The following is a 22,612-nucleotide window of genomic DNA, read 5'->3' on the forward strand; positions in this document are numbered from 1 at the left end:
TAACTTTGAATTTTAAATCACACACAACACAAATGTTGTTCTTTTATAATGTTCTGTGAAAAAATGTTGTAGAAAAAAAAATTATAATAATAATTTATAATATAATATATTTAGTATTATACTCAAATCCATACCTAATGAATCCAGAGAAACTGAATTTTTCTCCTCATGTTTTCCATAGCTGTACACACGTACAGTCTTAAAACAATGGCACACTCATAACCATGAAATGTCTTTATTCTAAGCTGTAAAAGTTTAGTTTAGCACTAAATCTCGTAATGTAGATTCATGACTGGCACCACTAAGTCATATAAAGGGCACTGCAGCACGTGGAGCAAAAGCATAAAGTAATGCAGCTCTTGTAAAGAGATACTTCACTGTATTAGCGCAGGCTGCATGAAGATGATGATATGTAGTTCAGGAGCCTGGGGAGTGTACAGTAGACACTTTCTCTGGGGTCTTAGAATAACTGCACTGCTGGATTTCATTGATTGCATTATAAATTCTTCTTTCTCTTTCATATGAATTGCGTCATGAGGCAGGTACACCCGAAGCCAGATGACACATTTCCGGACAGAAAGGAATAAAGTTTGTAAAAACCTGCAAACTTTGGCTTTGGTGCAGATTTCGCTGTGTCTGAATAACAAGTTTTTGATTTCTAAGAACTAAAGTACTGTAGATGTGGTTGAATTAAAGTAAACTACTGTAACAAAGTGAGTATAAGGTACTGAGCTGAGCTCAGTACTGAGCTTAAAGTGACAATCAAAGGCGTAACTAGGTTAATTAGTTTAACTAGGCAGGTTAAAGTAACTAGTCAAGCTATTGTGTAATGATGGTTTATTCTGTAGACTACTGAAAAAGTATATAGCTTAAAGGGGCTAATAATATTGACCTTAAAATGTTTTTTAAAAATGTAAAACTGCTTTTATTCTAGCCAAAATAAAACAAATAAGACTTTCTTCTGAAGACAAAATATTATCAGACATACTGTGAAAATGTCCTTGTTCCGTTAAACATAATTTGGGAAATATAAAAAAAAAAAAAAAAAAAAAATTAAGGAGGATAATTAATTCTGACTTCAACTCTATATACATGTATATTTCTGTGAATTACCACCACAAAATCAGTCATTTTTAATCTCAGAAAAAAAGGGGAAAAAAATTAGGTAAATTGTTAATTCTTTGGTTAGGTTGCAGGAAATCTAATGGAGAACTACTACTTTATCCATTTAAATCCAATATGCTAGTGGGCACCAGTGATACAATTACTTTATAACTGATTTAATATCTCCAAGGCACCTGGCAAGTCTGACAATAAGAAAGAAGCCCAGCTTACTCAAAAATCTGATTGAAATTCAATGTAGAACATCAAATGGCAACTTTAAATATTCAGATGAATAAGTAAGACTCAGAAGGGGGAACAAAATAATGTTTCTTTCACTTAAGGGGTTTGGTTAACCACAGTTAATTGCAACTCGAGTGCTGCCTGGGAACATATGAGTGTTCACCAAGGTTATCTGAACAACTGTCTGGAGTACTTCATGACTCCAGACGCCACAGCAGATTCAGGTGACCTTGTTCAGTTGTAGACTGCTTAAACAGAGACCTTGGTGTAAGTAATACTCTCAATTTCTCTTTTTTTACATCTCCATGGTGAAACAATGCTGTCAGCGAACACTATGGTTCCCTTAAGTATTTATTTATATATATATATATAAATTTATATAATATTTTTAAAGTATGTGAACATCATTTATTCATTTAATTCTATATCTTTTTAATTTTTAAAGTATTTATGTTTAAAATATTTTATTGCTTTTTGTAGTTTTTTCAACATATTATTTATTTAGTTGTGCATTTTTACACAATTACTTAATTTATTTTATACTTATTTTAAATATTTTATTTATTTATATTTAAAACATTTATTTCAAGTATTAAGTATCATTATATACATACTTTTTATTTGTTTACATATTGTATTTATTTAATTATTAATCTATGTGTTTATTTCATTCATTCATTCATTCATTCATTCATGTATTTTGTTTATATTTTTATTTATTTCATTATTTATTTATTATTTATTCTTTTTGCAAATTGAAAATATTTTTCATTGTATTTATTTATTTATTATTATTATTATTATTATTATTATTATTATTATTATTATTATTATCAATAAATACATAAAATAAATATTTATTATCATTATATAGATATTTGTATTTGTTTATGTATTGTATTTATTTGTTTTATATATTTTTTATTTATTTTATTCATTCATGTATATATGTATGCGTTTTATTTATATTTTTATTAATTAATTTATTATTTATTTTTTTCACATATTTTAAATATTTTTAATTGTATTTATTATTATTATTATTATTATTATTATTATTATTATTATTATTATTATTATTATTATTACTATTATTATTATTATTATCAGTTGTAGTACTATTTTCAATAAATACATAAAACAAATGTCATTTGTATTTTTTATTTTTTATTTTGCAAATGTCCTTGGAGCAAATGCCAATCAAACCTCTTAATATAAAATAGCAAATCCAAAACAGCTAAACCTTAGTGTATCCCTAAACAATATTTCAGTATCATCATTATGCTAGTAGCTTGTGTGGTTCAACTGAAACACTGTGTTATTTTGAAACAATATAATAAAGCATTATTATGTCTATATGTACATAATGATGCTATAATGGAAAAAGGATGTGCAAAATAATGAGTTACAGTATTTTTAGGAGCTATTTAGATTATTTCATATTTTTCTAAGAAGGTTAAAGTAACTGGTTAAAGAACAAACATGTCACACTGCAAAAATGGGAAGTGCATTAGAATACTGCTTAATGATGTGCAAACAGCAAAACACAAACTTGCCAAAACAAGTTTAATAAGTTCGTTTTCAATTAAAGGTTTATTTTAGCATTTGCATAAGTCACAGGCGAAGCGCAGGGCTTATTTATTTACCAATACAGAAATGAAATGAGAAACAAATGAGAGGAAAACCGCATATAAAGCTTCAACAATAGTACAGCTACTGATTCTACAATCAAATAAAGCAAAAATGAAACTACTCTACTATATATTACCACATTAAAAACAAGGGATAGATATCTAGGTCCGTACGGAATCTGTGAACGAAATTTCCAAAGATTGTTTAGCCCATCATTGAGCCTATATATTTATGTAAATGTGTGTAAATATATATTTATTATTTTTTATATAAATTTCAGTATGTTATTAACTAATACTTGTATATGATTTATTTACTACACAGTTTGTAAAGTAAAATTTTCAGCCTTTGAGTAGATGTATTATATAAGAAACGTGCTTTGTTTATCAAAAGGTTATCCCATTGGATTTGCATTGTAAATGTTAAAAGATTTTTTTTTTAATTTTATGTTCAGTTACTAGACTCCCAAAATCAAATATATCCACAATGTTTTTTACAATACTCTGCATAGAAATAGTTAAACAATTGTAAACAGATTCTGTCTGGCTTCTTATCGGTTTGAATATATTGGTAAATATTTTACCCAAATAATAATAATAATAATAATAATTAATAAACAGACTTAGCATATTTATAATGACAAAATGCAGTTGATGCAATGATTTAATATGCACATGGCGCAAGTAAAACAAGATATTCATGGGTAATTACACGCTTGAATATTTGTTTACTCGCCTCATTCATGCATGAAATTTTCTCAATGTAGTTCTGTTTGTTTTTCTTTATTATTTTTTTGTTTAATTGACATAAGCCGTTTTGATTGGAAACAGATGCTGAATAATACTGCCACAATTATCGCAATAAATATAAAAAATATTGTGATATATTTTCAAGTCCACATCCTCAATATGCCTATACTTTTTTTTTTAATGCTGCATCGGCAATCTGCCTATTAAAAACTTATGATATTGCTGCGGGGAAAACGTATCCAACAGCATCTCCCACAATTTGTCATTCATCGAAATGTGCAAAGAAAAAAGTATTGTATTATGTATTTACTTGTGTTTGTTTCCCTTTTATTTCCGCTTGACAGACATGAGCAGTTTCAAATAAAAGCAGACGCTGAATTATACCGCCACTAATATCGCTAGTGCAATAAATGGCAAAATATATCATATTATATTTAAGTCCGCATCGACAATCTACCTATTAAAAACCCCTGACATTGTTGTGAGGAAAATATATAAAACAGCATTTCACAGTTTGTCATTTATCATTTTGCGGCAAGACAAAAAAAGTACTGTTATTTTCCTTTATTATTTTTAACTTGATTGCCATGAGCTGTTTCAAATGGAAACAGATGCTGAATTATATTGCCACTAATATCACTATTGCAATAAATACCAAAAAATAAATCGCAATATAGTATTAAGTCCACATTGACGATCTGCCTATTAAAAACCTATGACAGTAAGTACTTTTACATGTAAACCAATAATTCAATTTTAATGCGATTAAGACAATACTCTGATTAAGAGTTAACCATGTAAACAGTGATTTTTGACCTTTTTTAATCAGATTAAGGTCATAATCGAACTAAAAAGAAATCAAATTGAGACGTGTGGAGTATGACGATTTTAGTCGCATTATTGAAGTGCATTACAGACATGTAAACACCCTAATCAAATTATTACTGTCATGTAGGACTTTTTGCAGCGTTTTGGGACAAGTCCCAAACCCTGTTTGAAACTCTTTGCACCAACCCAATCAGTGCAGACCACAGTAACCAGAGTCGTGAAATGCTAAGATTTTTTTCTTACATTCAGCATGTAGTATGAACTTTTATTAAAACATAACTCTTCCAGCAGTTCATGTTCATGAATGAAAGTGAAAGTGCCAAACTGCAGTTAAAGTCGACAAATTAAAAAATGAAACACCTGAAATTACATGGATCTCCTGAGGAAATGCGGATAGCGCAGTGTTTCGAATGGAAACAGACGCTGAATTACACCGCCACTAATATCACTATTGCAATAAATACCAAAAAATAAATAATAATCGCAATATATTTTTAAGTCCACATTGACGATCTGCCTTTTTAAAATCCATGACATTGCTGCGAGGAAAAGATATCCGACAGCATCTCAAACGTTGTCATTTATCTTAATGCAGCAAGAAAAAATTATTACGAATTTATTTGCTTGTTTTCCTTTATTATTTTTAGTTTCATTGATATGAGCAACTTTGAATAGAAACGCTGAATAACACCGTTACTAATATCGTTATCGCAATAAACACCAAAAAAAATGTCACAATATATTCTTATAAGTCCGCATCGACAATCTACTTATTGAAAATCCATGACATTGCTGAGAGGAAAAGATATCAAACAGCATGTCACACATTTTGTCATTCATTGTAACAAACGTCATTCACCCACAAAATTTTGCAAGGACAAGGTATTAAACAGCGTCTCAAACATTGTCATTTATTGTAATGTTGCTGAAAAATGTATCGTTATGTGGCTATTTGTGTTAGTTTCATTTTTATTTTTTGCTCGATTGCCATAAGCAGACTTGCATGGAAAATGACGCTGAATTATATTGTCACTGATATCATTATCACAATAAATAAATAAAAATTAAATAAATAAATAAATCGCTATACATTTAAGTCTAAATCCACAATCTGCTTATTAAAAACACATGAAATTTTTGCAAGAAAACATTATTAAACAGCCTTTCACATAATTTGTAATTCATCACAATGAGGCCAAAAAGTATTGACTTATTTGTTTCTGTGTGTTTGTTTTCCTTTTTTTTTATTTTTGCTTGGTTAATCAAGTGGAAACAGATGCTGAATTATATTGTTGCTAATATCGTTATTGCAATAAATACCAAAAAAAAAAAAAAAAAAAATATATATATATATATATATATATATATATATATATATATATATATATATATATATATATATATATATATATATATATATATATATATATTGCATTGTATTGCCAATTTCAATATAATATTAAAAACCAATGAGTGGAAACAGACGCACAAAAATAGAATTTCTCACAGAAATCATTTTCTTTAATACTTTAAATAAAAATATTTCTCTACTTTTACATTACTTATGACTCTTTTTGTTTGTTACAATTATTTATTTCACAGCACTGGAAAGCATGTCAATGAATAATACCAATATCCCTAAATTCCTATAAGTTACACCCCAAATACTACTAAATAAAGTGAATTTGAAATAAAAGAGAAGAATATTATCCATAAAGACAATAAGAGCCCCCCAGCTCCCCCATCTAAGACATTCAGATAGAATGGTAGAGAGAAATGGTAGAAGGTTCAAAAGAGGTGATGCGTAGCCATGGAAACAGCAGACAGCATCAGATAGTAATTGCTCCATATGATTGTAGCAGCCTCACTCGCTCTGACCACCTGATTGCATGTCTTGTAAAAAACACATTTGTCAGGTACTCATTATTATATACTAATTATGATGACACTTCATAAATGAGTCTTTTGCTCATTATTGTGCATCAGACATAACAAATTACGTAAATGTCTATGTACTGTTTTACTTGTATTCAAAGACAATTTAATAAAATGTTCTAATATTATATCTTTTAGAAGTTTGGACACAGCAGGCTGAAAATATTGAAATCGAAAAACTACAAAGATTGAAAGGATTTTGAAGGCAAAAAAAAAAGTTATTTTTTATTATTTCTTTACACCTTAAAAAGTACATAAATTTACATACATACTTTTTGTTCAATTACTTGAAATTCCTGCTGAAATATGTATAGTAAGAAGTAACGAAAGACTGTAAAGTTTGTAAACACACAGTTTGTATAAAGCTCTATTTCAGGTAAAAAACATATAAAATAAAAAAATATATTTTTTTAAAAAATAAAAATTGATAAAAATGAAAACAAAATAAAAAAAAAATTTAAGTTAAAATGAATAAAATAAAAAATGTAATAAAATAAAAGAATAAATATAACAAATGTCTAAATGTATAAAAAAAACTAAATCTTAAAATAAATTATGAATGAAATAAAATACCAAAAATAAGAATTAAAACAAAAAATTAATAATAAAGGAAAAAACATAAATAAAAGAACAAAAATGTATAAAATAAAAATAAAAATGAATTAAAAAATAAATAAATTAAATAAAAATAAATAAATAAATAAATAAAATACAATAAAATATAAATGAATAAAATAATATAAAATAAAATTAAATTAAAATGAATAAAATAAAATTAATTAAAAGAATAAAAAGGAAAAATAAATATGTATAAATAAATTAAAAAATATATTAAATTATTTAAATAAAATAAAATGAATTAAATAAAATAAAATAAAAAATGTAATAAAAGTTTGGAGTTGAAAATGTTACAGTATGTCTAGTAAAATAAGCCTATTAAAAATGGTCCCCCCATACTTACTGTCCCCGAAAGCAAGAATTTCACAGATTGTACAACAAAAAATCTGTTTAGTGTAATTTCATGAAGTCTATGTGCAATGAGCAACTACCAATAGGGGGCAGTCATTAGAACAGTGAATGGATGGGAATTAATTATCATGTTGGAGATCCCAGCTTAATTATAGATTTCATTCATTTTTCATTCTGCTGCCACATGTCTGACTCATAATTCCAGATGTCTAATAACGGCAACAGAAGCCAAAGTGATTCAGGGACGCCCTGAGAGTCAGTCAAATGAAACCAGAACTGACACTCCAACATCCAGAGACCTGTCAGCATCTCCACCATCCTGATTTCATGGATGTGAACGGCTGAAACCCCTGAGATGTAGCCGAGCAATCATACAAGAGCTTTATAGAGTAGGCCTATAATGATTACAGACGTTAAAGTTTAATTTACTTTTATTTACTACACAATATAACGTTGAAGGCAAAACTGCAGTATCACCCCTCCAGTGAAATTTGAATTATATAATATATATTTAATGATTTAAATGATTAATATTTTTTTTTGCATGTTTGTAACATTTTAATGTTTCAGATCATCAAATCAATTTATAACATAGTCAGAAATAAAAACAAATACCTTTGTGTATATATATATATAAATAAAGTAGACCAAAACAATCCTCAAAAGCTATTTATATATATCCCTTTCACACAGCAATACTGGTAAATATCCCGAAAATTACCAGAACGACTTGACCGGTGAATTCAATAAGTGCTGTTCACACAGGCAAGAACGTTCCGTAATTTCTTCCAGAAAAGACCATTCACACGTTCACTCTACAATACAGGTAAACTCTGACATCATTAGCCAGAAATGACCTTTAAACGGCAGCGCTTGTATTTGTGAACATAGAGGTGGACAGGCTTTTGCTGATTTGTTTATTTAAAGCTTTAGCATTCATGCAGCTGCTTTGTCCCAGAGACATCCAAAGGCAGAAGTGCGAATTGCAGCTAAATGTTTACACATTTGACTACATTAAAAATTCTGTCGATGGATAAGTACTGTGAACAACTTTGTTGAAAACATGTGGAAAAACACTTTCACATGTTGAGATGTACATTATAAGTGTGTGCACTGGAGCTCACCATCTGCTTCACGTGCACACACGTCAATCAACTGAAGCAGAGCTTGAAGGTAAACAAACGGGAAAGAAAATTCTGGAAAATTGCTGGTATAATATAATATAATATAATATAATATAATATAATATAATATAATATAATATAATATAACAAAAATATCTTTAAAAATTTGTTATAATATTACTCAGTATCGAATAAAAAAAATAAGAGAATTACAAATGTGTCCTTTTCAAGTTGGTTTTGTTCTTTTCAAGTTGGTATGGCTTGATATTTATAATTATATTGATTAATGATGAAATATTAACTATTTGTTGTCATATTAATGTAATGAAGACAAAGTTTGGCTACCTTTTTGTCCTGTGGTAGTGAGAACATTGTTTGTAGTTACTATGATCAATAAATGCAGGCCAAAAAAGGAGTCTATTATTATAATTTGACAGATGGCACTTTTGTTCTTTTGTTAATGAAAGTAAATCTACATTTGAATCCCAATTTGCACTCTTTAGCCCAAGCTACTGACAAATTTCCATTCCTAAGAGAAAAAACTTGTACAATCCCTATTACCTTATACAAACTTGTAAAATTATTATCTACGGCACTACCAAATTTAGTACTGGTGTCTGATAGAGTGTGTTAGTGCAGCCATGTTCAGGAAGTAAAAACTAATTTCTTTCTTGTTTTCCACGTAGGGCCATTGATTTTTATAAATATTTTTTAACAATAACTGATAACCCTCTAAAGCAAGGGTCTCCAACCTAATTTCATATGCGAGCTAGTTTTAAAAATTAAAAGTTGCCAAGATCAACTCATGTCACGGCCATTGAATCCACTGGTAACTCATTATACACCATATTGAAAATGGATAAAATTTTAAACGAACACAGATCTAGACTGCTAAATGCCCCTGGATTTTGATATAACTTTAATTTTTAAAAGGAATAAAATCAATGTCTTTTTAATTGTATTTTTCACAATTTGAATCAGGTATAATACTATAATGTAGTTGTCAGCACAAAAATATAGTTGTATACACATTTAATGCATCAGAACTTGCTGATTATGAAGTTTTTGGGGTTATTTTTTATATTGAAATTATGTTTGTATGTTTCTAAATAAAAAAAGAAAAAAGAAGTAAAATAATACTTACAACTAAATCTGAATTGGAATAGGCAGGAAAACTGCCCGTGACTGGACAGTTTCCTGACTGGATGAAATGCATGTCAGGGCGAGCTACTTATAAACACAACAAGCTTTTTGCTTAGAAAAGTCCTCTGTTTTCTAAACTCATCTTATTTCATCTTATTTTTAAAAACTTGCTAATTAGCAAAGAAAAACTACAGTTAAACACACAAAATAAACCATGAAAAAATGATGGCCTCCTCTAGACAATTAAAAATCAAGTTAAAAGAATACAGAACAGCATCTTACCTAGATCAGTATTAGGCCCAGCCAGGACCTGTCTAAATTTGTCAAGTCTTGATGCTTCTCTCTCGGTCATGGCTGGAGTTCCAGATGTGTTCTGATCCGCCATTCGGGCCACTAGTGGAATCACAGGTCTGTGCGGGAGTGACTGCTGTCTGTGTAGTGCTGCCTGTTTAATACCCACTTCTGACCAACAAACAGAAAAGAAAACACTGTATTAATGAGAATATACAAACAAAGTTCCTTTCCTTTTTTACAATTCTTTTTTTTTTTTGAGTGATTTTCACCTTTATTGTGAAAGGACAAAGGAGATTTACAGAAAAGGAAGGATCTAAGGACCTAAAGCTGGGAATCGAACTCGGGCTGCTGTGAGCACCTCGGTGCTGTGCCAGTGCACTAACCACTAGGCTATTAAAAACAAAGTTACTAGCAAGTGAGCACCTCGGTGCTGTGTCAGTGCACTAACCACTAGGCTATTAAAATCAAAGTTACTAGCAAGTGAGCATCTCGGTGCTGTGTCAGTGCACTAACCACTAGGCTATTAAAAACAAAGTTACTAGCAAGTTAGCACCTCAGTGCTGTGTCAATGCACTAACTAGGCTATTAGCAACAAAAGCCCATCCCAAGGAATCTGTTCACTCTGCGGACATATTTGCAATGCTTTCAGGCAGTAAATCCAAGACCAAAGTTCTATCTAAATGAACAGTGGAATCGTGAAACATCAGAAACTGCTGGTTGAACTCACAAATAATTTAAATACTTCAAATCAACAACAAAATCAGAACTGAACAGCCCCTTTATTGTTGTTGCTTAAGTTGCCGATCACAAAGAACGCGCTTTATGCGTTGAGAGGTGGCTTTTTTGAATGGTTTCCTAACGGCTGCAAGCGTTTTGCATGCTGCTTATGTGCCTTGCGCACCTCACGTTTTAACCGCCTGCTGCACCTCGCGTTTTTGACCCAGCACGCCGTTTGCTCTCAGTTCAAATAAGTCAACTCTGAGCAGTCACTCTTTGAAGACTTTTGAAAACGGAGAAGAGACTATTGGTTGCTGTTTTAGGTTATCCAGAGCTGTATGACTTAACAAATAATGAATATTATAAAATTAATTATTAAAATTATATTCATAACAGCAACACTCTCAAACAATGCCCAGCTGATCCAGTCATTGCCTAGCGACATAAAAAGCACACCATGCTCCTTTTTTTTCTAGTCAACAAAAAGGGAGTGCAGTGCACCTCACATTTTTAAAGCATTCGGTGTAATCGGCCCTTAAGCCGTAATTACGTTTAAAACGTGGCATTTCTAGTTTGCGTCAATCAAAAGATTGACATGACCCCAATCTTCTTTACAATCATTTTAAATAGTAACAGGAGGACTTGGTTAGAAACACTTTTGCTGTGTCCCAATTCACATATCATCCAACTAAAAATTTGAAAATAGAATTAGTGTGTCCCAATATATGTTAAAAAGTATGAGCATGCCAAAGGTCCCTGGATGGTGTTTTATTTCCAGTAGAAATTCAAAGTGTAAAATTGTTCATGCTCTATTATACTATATAAATATATGAACTACAACTCATTTTAGATAAAAAAAAAAAGTTATTTATTTTGTGTATGGCTTTCATGATCTTGGAGGTCTGCATCCATATATCTCTGCAGTGACTCAAATATTTATTAATAAAGTCATCTGGCAAAGAAAGTGTTCTTGCAGGACTCCCAGAAGTTATCAATATTTTTTGGATTCATCTTTAATGCCTTGGCATTCATCTTACCCCAGACATGCTCAATAATGTTCATGTATGGTGACTGGGTTGGCTTATCCTGGAGCACCTTGACCTTCTTTGCTTTCAGGAACTTTGATGTGGAGGTGTTATGAAGTATGAGAAGGAGCACTATCCTGCTGACGAATGTGTTCTCTCCTCTGGATTGTAATGTAATGGGCAGCACAAATGTCTTCATACTTCAGGCTGTTGATGTTACCATCCACTTCGCATACTGAATGTAACCCAAAACAATGATTTTCCCTTTACCAAACTTGACTGATTTCTGTGAGAATCTTGGGTCTATGTGGGATCCAATAGGTCTGCTGTGTTATTTGTGATGATTGTGATGCAGTTCATCAGATAATTTATCTGAAAAATCTACCTCCTGCCACTTTTCCAGTGATCAACTAGAAGTCAAGTTAATCTTTGTTGCTCTTACAACTGAGATCGATGACAAGACTTTTGTTAGGTAGTGTATGTACATCAATATATACAGTAGTCTTTGTATATTGATAGTATTTTATACAAACCAGTGTTCCCTCTCTCAAAAACCCATCGGTTGTAATTACAGAGAATTCATTGGTCACATACACTATCAGGACATCAGTTTGCCCATAGGTCAGACCAGGCAGTTACCCTAAGATTACAGCTAGTGTTAATGAAACTCCTCTGTCAAACTAAATCCATTATAGAGCTTGGACAGATGAACCTCATTCAAGATACCATCATCATTAGGAGTGGGAATCTTTTAGCGCCAGAGGATTCAATTCATTTTGATTAGATTTCATTTTAATTTCAATTCAGAGAATCACGATGAGATTACACCATTCTCGGTGTGTATATATTGCTCAGGAGCCCATCTTTTCAGTTGGACCTGGCACATCACAATTTGTGTAAGAGCAAAGTAATTGTGTTTTAGGAGCATTGTATTGATAAGACATGCGTATATGCAAAACACTTACTGTAAAAAAAATAAAAATAATAATAACAAAAGTATTTTTTTCCACCAATCCTGCTTACATAAAGAAGATACCACAGAAGAATTATTATTTATTTTTTTTCTATTAATTGATTAATTCACTCATTCATTGGTCGTCTGGTCAAAGTATTCAAAGTGCTACAATCCTAAAAGCGACAAATAGAGGGTTACTCTAATCATTTAATTTGTTCTCTTATGCAAATGTGTACTTATCTTAATATTACTATTAATTAAATGTAAACATTGTATTGTATTTAATGATGCTCTGATTAATCAGCTGGAGATCGATATCGGCCGATAATCATATTTTATGACTCGATCGGTACTCGCTTGTCTGGCCGATCACATGAACCGATCATAAGTGTTAGTTTACAGGTTAACAAGCAGAGGAAGATGCATTTTAACTTAATTTTAAGCATTAAAAATGTACTCTGAGCGTTTTCTTCATTGAAGCATGTTGAATTATTCTTCCATTATTTGCACTGTTTTCAAATTGCATTGTCAGTCATTTTTCTTACCATTTTTTTTATCAGTTTGATTTATTATTTTCTGTAAAAAGGGTTCATACACATTTTAGCTTCAAAAATTCCATGACTTTTCAGCGACTTTCAAGTCAATTTTCATGACCTAATGTTTCATGTAATGTCTACGTTTACGTGGTAAATAACAAGAAAAAACATGCAACAATCTCTTTAGTTTTATTCAAATTTATTTTTATATTTATGTCAAATAGATGATGCCTACACAGCACTAATGATGCGAGACCATGTTTTTGGCCAAGAAGTAAAAACAACTAACCTCCATTCCAGTATACAGATATTTGTCAAACTAATTTTAGATTATGTTATTAGTTTTTTAAACTAGTAATGGTAGGTAAAACTACTTCTATTGTAAAGCCGTGATCACACTGCACTTTTCACTCCATAGATTTCCATTCATAGGCATGCGAATGCAGCAGACCAGAAATGCAAACACATGTGACAAGTTTCGCATTTCACTGCATTTGAAAGTTTAAGCTTGGTGAATTCTTACCTGCGAAATTGCATCACGTGATTGCGTAAGACCAACAGAAGATAATTTATAATAAATTTAAAATATAGAACAATCGCTCACTTTTATTAACGTCTAATCATGTTGTTTAAGACCACCCCTTTTCACAGCACCATACGACAGAATTTCTCAAGTACAAGCTCTCGTGTGAACCCAGCTTAAGTCGATTTGGACAAAAACGTCTGCTAAATGACTAAATGCAAATGTAATTTCCATGACTTTTCCAAAACCTTATGGGTTTTTTCTGTTTTTCCAAAACTTTTCCAGGCCTGGAAAATGCCAAGCCAAAATCCCATGACTTCTCCAGGTTTTCCATGACCATATGCACCCTGTATAAAGCTACTTCTGATCATGAAGTGTCCACACTAAATGGTGATAAGAGACGCATTTAAGGGATTTTATGCAACATCCTTCATTTATGCTTTTAGGAAAAGGAGAAAGCTTCACTTAAGTATCATATTTAGAGAGAAAATGTGCTTTATGCGATGTTAAAGTTATATAAAGCTTGACGCATCTGAATCAGTCCATATTGGCCGATCACCATGATGAGGAATCGGTACTCTGTATCCAAAAATCCTGATCAGAGCATACCTAATTGAATTAATTCAATTTTAAACTTTTTTGCCCAAACCATCCACAGATACATCTGCACTAGTGCAGAGTGGTTCAAACATTAAAAAAAAAAAAAACTCTCTGAATCTTTGAAGATCTTTCCTGCTGGAGATACTGTTGTCCTAAAAAAAAATGTAAATACAAAATCTTACTCATAGGAAAGGTATGACAGAAAATGTTGATGTTTTAAAACCTTGACTTTTCCAAACCCCGGTATACCTTGAAAACAGTTATTATCTGATGCCTAGTGGTAGAGGTGTTGGTGGGAGGGGAACTGGCCATAACCCCCAACCTCAGATTTAACAGGTCCCAGACATGCTTGATGAGAGCTGAGCTCTTTACTGGCTATGACAGAACACAGACATACTTGTCTCGCAGGAAATCTCTCACAGAATGACCAGTATTGCTAGTGGCATTGTCATGCTAGAGAGTTGTGTCAGAATGAGCCTGCAGAAAAGAATGCCACATGACGAAGGAGAATGTCTTTCCTGTAATACACAGCGTTGTCATTGCCTATAGTGACAGCAAAAGCTCAGACCTATGATGCGATGGCATACAGCCTCAGACTATGACAGAACCTCTACCTCCAAATAAACCCTGCTTGAGAGTAAATTCAGCCTCAGACGTCATGTCAACTAACTGCTGGCTGAACATTTGATGCATAACAGCTAGTACACACTATAGCCCAGCTCACACTGTGCAATTCCTAAACGATTGCAGCATTTCAGTTTGCACTTACATGATTCCAATGTCACGCTGTAAGATCTTAGTAGTCATGATGACTGACTGAAGGACAATCATGATGCACAAAACATGGACACTCAAGCAAACACAGAGAGTTTGACTATTGAGTTAATGATTGTGATAAAAATATAGTTTCACCAGATGGTTTGAATCAGAATTTTTTCTGGGGAGTCTAACAGTGTTCTGGTACAGAAATGGCATATTCACAACGGATCAAATGTTTTTCTGACTTTTTCTGAAGAGTTCTTGTCTTGTTTCTTGTTCAAATATCTAAAACTTCTTAGATCAAGTAGAAATATTTTTTTGTTTTCGGTTTCAGAAAAAATAAGTGAAAATGAAGTGAGTTTTTTTCTTGTAACAAGCTAAATATCTGCCAACGGTGTGAGTAAAATAATAGCGCAGTAGGTAGCACTGTCACCTCACAGCAAGAAAGTCGCTGGTTCAAGCCCAAGCTGGGTCAGTTGGATTTTTTATGTGGAGTTTCCATGTTCTACCCATGTTCGTGTGAGTTTCCTCCGGGTGCTATTCTTTCCTCCACTAGTCCAAAGAATTGCGCCATAGGTGAATTGGGTAAGCTAAATTGTCCGTAGTGTATTTGTGTATGTCCAGGTCTTCCAGGTTGAGGGTTGAGCATTGAATGATTCACCTCATACAAATGCAATGTTATAAAACACCAACATGGTGCCGCTAAATATCAACTTTGATATAAATGACCCTGGGAGAAGTTAAGTAAGACTTTGTTAAACCACCAAACATCAGAATTTTCTTGTGCATGAATGTTTTGAACACATGCAGATAATAAACTTACATTCTATTGTGGATAAAAATTGCAATGACTCACAGATCACATGTGTTAAGTGACTCTTGGTCAAGTATAATTGGGATTCAACTAGGGATAGCGATATTGACAAAAAAATTATCACAATATCATGTTTCATATTATTTGAGATTAATAATTATTGAATATTTAAAAAAATACATTTAGGAATATTAGTACTTTTAACCACTTTATTTTAAATTTACCAACATTACTAAGGCAATGTTTTTAGTTTTAATAGTCAAAAACAAAAACATATAAACAAAATATCTGATCTCTTTATAATTAAAAACATATTAAAAAAACATAAGTGTTGATGAGACTCTTAAAGTTGAAAAAAATTTTTTTACAAAATGCGTGCAATGATAAAGCAAAAATACTGAACAATCAAATCAAACTTTAAGTTGTGATTAATAATGATGCAGTGAACCTCAAACTTTGTACACAAAATAAATTATGATAATCAAATCTGAGCTTTAAGTCAAGGAACCAACCATCATTATTCAAATACATAATGCAACATTACAAATTGTGAAGTTGAATGACTACATTACCCCCATGCTAAAACAAAAATTTCATATGGGGAGCTAGTGGCTGGGATGCACAAGAAAAGAAACCAAAAAGCTACTCTGGCGGCATCCTTACATTGTTTTTAATTATTTATTTATTTATTTTTTTTAACAATGTCATCACTGCTGCTATACTGCACTCATTTTCATATATGTTGTTATTTTGACCTGAAGTGAAAAGTGTGTGCGTATGGATTCCATGACCATATACAATGGACTGTGTGCCTGTGCTCCCCTGGCGCCTCTCCTTACTAAGTGATCATCAACCATTTTTTCAGAGGATGACAAATAGAGAAACCATTGCTACAGCTCTGATGCAATTTTATGAAGAAAAGTAAAAGACGCTGCAGTGTTTGGGTGCGCGGTGTTTGTCTGAGGTAGCTAGTCTTCCGTTATAACTTAAATCTGTATATTCCAAACAAAGTACGAAGCATATATGGCAGGTATGAAATGGTACATTTTTTCATGCAGGTGCATAACGCATGTACTAGTACCAATCAGTTTGCATGTTTGGCATGTTCACACACAGCTTCTTGACCCAAACTGGCCACTAAATGCAGCTTAGGGTTTTAAGCTTAGGGGAGAATTGACTTCAGTACCAATTGGTACCGAAATGTTTAAAAAGGTCTATTTCCATCTAACATTTGAATGCTGTTGAGTGCATTCTTAAACACAGCTGATTGGCCATTGTGTTCACATCCTCAGTAGATATGACTGTGATTGTCCATAAAGGTCATCAGTTTAACACTCTTCAACACAGTTCACGAATTGCAAACACAGATACATGAACAGAGGAGCTTTTCAAAAGCCATGAGGATCAGCTGATTTGTCTAGGAGTTGACATAATAGCGATGATCTGATGGATCAACTGATTGATGTGGCTTAGAAAAGGAGTTTAAAGCGTTTTTTGAGAAACAACACTGCAAAAAATGCTTTTCTTACTTAGATTTGTTGTCTTGTTTCTAGTCCAAATATATAAAAATTCCTAAATCAAGAAAAATATTCTAGACAAGCAAAACATATTGTCTTGTTTTGAGAAATAAAATGCCAATATTAAGTGAGTTTTTCCTTAAATCAAGCAAAATAATCTGCCAATGGGGTAAGCAAAATAATCTTACGTCAAAAGAAAAAACAAGATTATTTTGCTTACCCCTGTAACGAATATGGCCGACCAGACACATAAACATTTTGCATTTTATTCCACAACCAGCCAACTTTGCCCAGAGAAGGCTCGAAACCTGATTACAAGGTATTTACGACCCAAAGGAATGTGCCATGCGGCACTAAGCACAGGAATGACTTACAAAGGACTATTTAAACTGCTTGTTTAACACTGTTTTCATATAAACTTTACTCTTTATGTTTAATCATATGTTTTGCAAAGTTTCCCTTTCTCTTGTATTAATATTTTTGGTTTTAATACCCCTGCATATAATGTTTTAACTGTTCCTAGGCTAAACAACCTCTTATACTGTTCAAGTTTGGACTTTTCGAAAAGCTTACTCGCTGTACAAATTGATCTTTGACATTTTATTTTAATATGAGTGCAACATATTAATGTTTTAAGAGACTTTAACATTTTTGTCCCGATTTACATAAAATTTGCCTATGCAAATTATTCTGCCTCGGACAAAGACCCATAAATTTAATATTCCAGGAAGTTAGCTTCTAATTGGTCAACTTTCCATGGAGGGTGGATCCGAACCTGCCCTATAAAGTTGAAGACCAAGCTAAACTCCTACTCTTGGGATTTCTCTCTGTTCAAACTCTCCTGGGACCTCTCTTGGGACACGCTGCCTGAAAGCTCCCCCTCTCTCTCCCAACTCCAAGCAACCCCCCCCCCCCCTCTCTCTGCTCTGGAAACACGTTGTTTTGAACCTTCTTCAAACTCAGCTTCCTCACAAACCTAAGTATTGAAACCTTCAAAAAAGCAGGCGGAAACCCAGACGGAAAGGGTTAATCGCATCGTGCTCGGACATTTCACTGTTCAGAAACTTTTGCGGCGTCAACCTCAAACGCTGCAACCCTTGGGAGAACAAAGGATCAGACAACCAACCACGTGCTCAACAACGGGAGCTCGGACATCACGAACAGACCGCAAGTATCACCTTTCTCCCAACATCTAAACTGGTGTGAGCTAAGTTCAACCCTAAAGAGACAATAGAAAAGTTATATTGAATTTGATTACGTTTGGTTTGCTTGGTCTGTGCTTACAAACCCCAAGGTTTTTTCCCATCATTACACCTTCTCAACCTCACGTTACTCTCCCCTATGCTTGTATGAATGTGTGTTTGTGTTTGTGTGTTAGTTTCTGTTAGATTAGTCAATAAAGTCTAATTTTGTATAAAGAAAGGTGCCTGTGTATATTAATGAATCTAATGTCTTGAACTTTGATCTTGCTACCCTGCTCAACTTTGTTGATAGCATCCCTGAACGATTCGGTTGTTCAGAGCAAAAGAGTCGATTCATTTGAAGCCCCGTTCAAATGAATCTTCCTCCCGCCAAGCTATTCCGCTATATAATGTTCCAAAAGGTACACGAGCCTTGAAATCTGAATCATAACTCGCAACATTATAACGGCAGAAAAGTCGCGGAAAGAATAACCTTGAGCTAATTTACTACAGTAATAATGGTGTAGATATGCGAGCACTTTAATCTACAGTATAGTTTGTCACAGATTATTAATGTGGATATGTGTGCAAGTTAATCTATATTATTATTATGATGTGCTACCTGTTTATTTGTGGAGAATAAACAAAGCATGAAATAATATGTAATTTATTACACCCCATTGGCAGATTATTTTGCTTGTTTTAAGGAAAAACTTACTTAATATTGGCATATTGTTTCTCAAAACAAGACAATGTTTTGCTTGTCCAGAAAATGCTTCTTGATATAAGAATTTTTAGATATTTAGACTAGAAACAAGACAAAAAATCTAAGCAAGAAAAGCATTTTTTGCAGTGAATGTAGCTGACAACACAGTCTGCTGTTCTTTGACATTAGATTGGTGTGTCCCAGGCTTATGGCTTACAAAATCTGAACCTTTTTTTAAAGCCATCCTCAAAGTCTTTATCTTAAATCCATTAGGATTTTCAAGAGATGTGTGTCACATTCATTAAAGGGGAGGTCCAATGTGGAGTTATTTACACTGTAAACAAGTTGGACTCTTGTGCTCAAATACGGCTTAAGTTTCAAAAAACATGTCAAAAATCTTACAGATTTTCAGATTTTGGCTCTATCTTACATAGCTATGAGCTGAAATCCTTGTAGGGGCATTTTCCCCTGGAAAAGCACGTGCTTGACTAGCACGAGCATCCCATCTCGCACCATCACCTCACTACAGTGTTGGGTGTGAGCGAGTCCCAAAAAGTGTGCTTCTGAATGTGATGGGGAAGCTGATCTTGCTTAGCCTTACTTAATCTAACCCCATTCACATGTAAGTTGTAAATACTTCAGCTGACCCCCCTTCAGGAGTTATTTCGAACTCGTCACTTTATTAATTTTCATGGCAACACGTCTAGTTTTTGACATGACACAGCGCCATTCACTGCAGAGCTTAGAGCTGCTGGATTTACGAGCACACATCAATCAATGTCTGTTTAACTACATGTAAGTCAGTGGCTGTTTAACCGGGAGAATAATAGAGCAAACAAGCTAGTGTACACAGTGTGTATCTGTTGTGAATAACACAGGGTAAAAGTATGTGTACAATGATTATTGTTGCTTTATTCCATAGAAGTCAGCATATGTTTTACAAAGCACTTTTTAGCTTGTAATCCTGTGTATTAAAATGCGAGCAACCAAAGTAAACGTTATTTCATTGAAAAGACTTTCTCTATCTGGCTCAGCTCCAGCCATTGCGAGGGCTGATTTGAGCTCTGATTTGTGGCTGTGAAGCTGCTGCACTTGTGCACTTTTGACTCAGTATCTCCATCCACGGCACGCCTCCAGGCGCTCATTTTCTTCCGGAAAGAATCTAAAAGCTGTAACTTTGACTTAAAAGTATTCAAACACAAAATGCTTTTCAGAGACAAATGGATGCAGTACTACTCTATAGGCACTCAAGATCAATATAAGTATGGTAAAAAGTAGGCTTGTTACATTCCCTTTGTGACGCCAAACCCCAAAGGTGTTGAGAAAGGTCTGGCTGCAGATTTGTACTTGCACTTTCAGGCTTGCACTCTTGGACTTGCACTTGTCAAATAATTCTAAGTACTTAAGTTGTATACCATGACAGATCCCATTTTTGGGAAAATGTTCTTTATTCAGCAGGTCCCATGACGATTGAAAATAAGAATGCAGAAGCCGATGCTAATGATGTGGCAGGAGAGTGAAGGGCTCGATTGCATGAAAGTCCTTAACCAAAAAATACCTTGGTTTGAAGGTTAAGGGTACCCTTAGTACAATTTGGGTTGTAAGTAATAAAAAGAAAAAGAAAAAAAAAAGATCAAGTTAAAGAATTTAAGGTTGACAAATATTTTCCTTAGTAAAAATTTCCTCTTAAAACATTTAATGGACCTAATCAGCTTCCTTAAATGAACAAATGACACTCAAAATTCAAGCATTTTCACCCAAATATTTGTTTTTTTTTAGATAAAAACTGTAGATTGTAGGACTGTAGATAAATAATTTAATAAAATCATTTAATAAATAAACTAATACACACACACACACACACATACACACACATCTGCACAGGAGTGAATACATATAAAAATCGCAGTTTCAGTGTAGCTTTAAAAGTGTCTACATGATCCCAGCCCAGTTTTATAGGTCCTCCAAACATAATGTCGGGATCGACTCGATAAGGGAACGTCTAAACTCGCTTAACAGAAAGAAAATGGCACAGCTGATGTGTACTGCAGAGCTGTTTAAAGGCAAGCATCCGTGGCCATTACGACCCGTTTATGTAACTATAGCAACTGTGGCGCCCGTCCCTCTATGCTGCCAGAAACTACACTGAAACGCTTTAAAAAAGGGTCTTAGGTAAGGGTGACAGATAAGAAGTTTGTTGCAACACTCTTAATGAAATCCCTTACCTCAGGGATTTTCATCCCTCAGAGCCACTCCTAAGTTAAATTACTGAAGCACTTTCATGAATTCGGGCACAGGTGTCGATTGTAAATGACGTCACTTGCAGAGGAAGCAAAGTTGCTTGAGAGTGCAAGTTTGAGAGTGCAAGCCTGAAAGTGCAAGTGTAAATTTGCAGCCAGCCTCTGTTGAAGATGTTGGCCAGATGCCCTACTGAGCAGGCTAATGAAATCTACAATATACTTCAGACCTTCAGCAGTTAGTCCAAAGGTCTAGCTACATTAGGCCAGATTCAGAGTGTAGTACAATAATTTTTTTTCCACATTCAACATGAATCTGACCACTACCAATGGAAATCCAAATGGTACTTATGTCAATAACCAGCACTTTTCAAAAGTCATGTCTGGTCCAGTGAAGATACAGTAGATATGAATTCACAGAAGATGTTGCTTGGTAAGGACTTGCCTTACAAGAGGCTTGAATCCAGCCTCTCTCAGCCTACTGTGGATAGCCTCATCATGGTTGATGGATGGTATGTTCCTGGTGTGACTTGGGCAGATGTTATTGCAGTCCTGTACCTGTCCCGCAGGTGTGATATTCAGATGTCCTGATCTTGTGCAGGTGTTGTTACACGTGGTGCCCCGTCGTGAGGAAAATCAGCTGTCCTTCCTGTCTCCCTGTGGTGACATCTCACAGTATGAACGGTGTAATTTATTGCTCTGGCCACATCTGTTGTCCTCATGTCCCATGCACCAGTCCCAAGCCAAATCCGGCCCGTCATATCACTTCATATGGCCCGCAAGAACATATGATTAAAACCAATTCTAAACTATTTGTGTATTAGTGCTAATAGATTGGAGAGATGAGACATTTGGATTATTTTACTGAATCAGACATTTGAGTATCTTTCAGCGAGACAAAATAATCTATTAATAATATTAAAATAAACTGTACTTTTGAAATCCAAATCCTCTAAAGGATTGTTAGTCTGCATTATTTAGGGCAACTGGAGACAGAGCCCAAAAGACATTATAATTTGAATGG

General features: G+C 33.4%; 1 protein-coding gene across 4 annotated transcripts in view; it reads right to left on the reverse strand.

The window, feature by feature from the left end:
• tbc1d22a (TBC1 domain family, member 22a) overlaps window positions 1-22,612 on the reverse strand; it is a 274,142-nt gene that overhangs the window by 235,245 nt on the left and 16,285 nt on the right. For all 4 annotated transcript variants that reach the window (XR_015481894.2, XM_087246433.2, XM_087246434.2 and 1 more), the window contains 1 exon segment: window positions 10,007-10,186. Coding sequence is in view for 3 of the 4 variants with exons in the window: in XM_087246433.2 (XP_087102559.2) it covers window positions 10,007-10,186 (180 nt within the window). In the remaining variant the exon portion in view is untranslated.

The sequence above is a fragment of the Danio rerio genome, chromosome 4, assembly GCF_052040795.2.
Source record: "Danio rerio strain M-AB ecotype USA chromosome 4, GRCz13ab, whole genome shotgun sequence".
Lineage (NCBI taxonomy): Eukaryota > Metazoa > Chordata > Actinopteri > Cypriniformes > Danionidae > Danio > Danio rerio.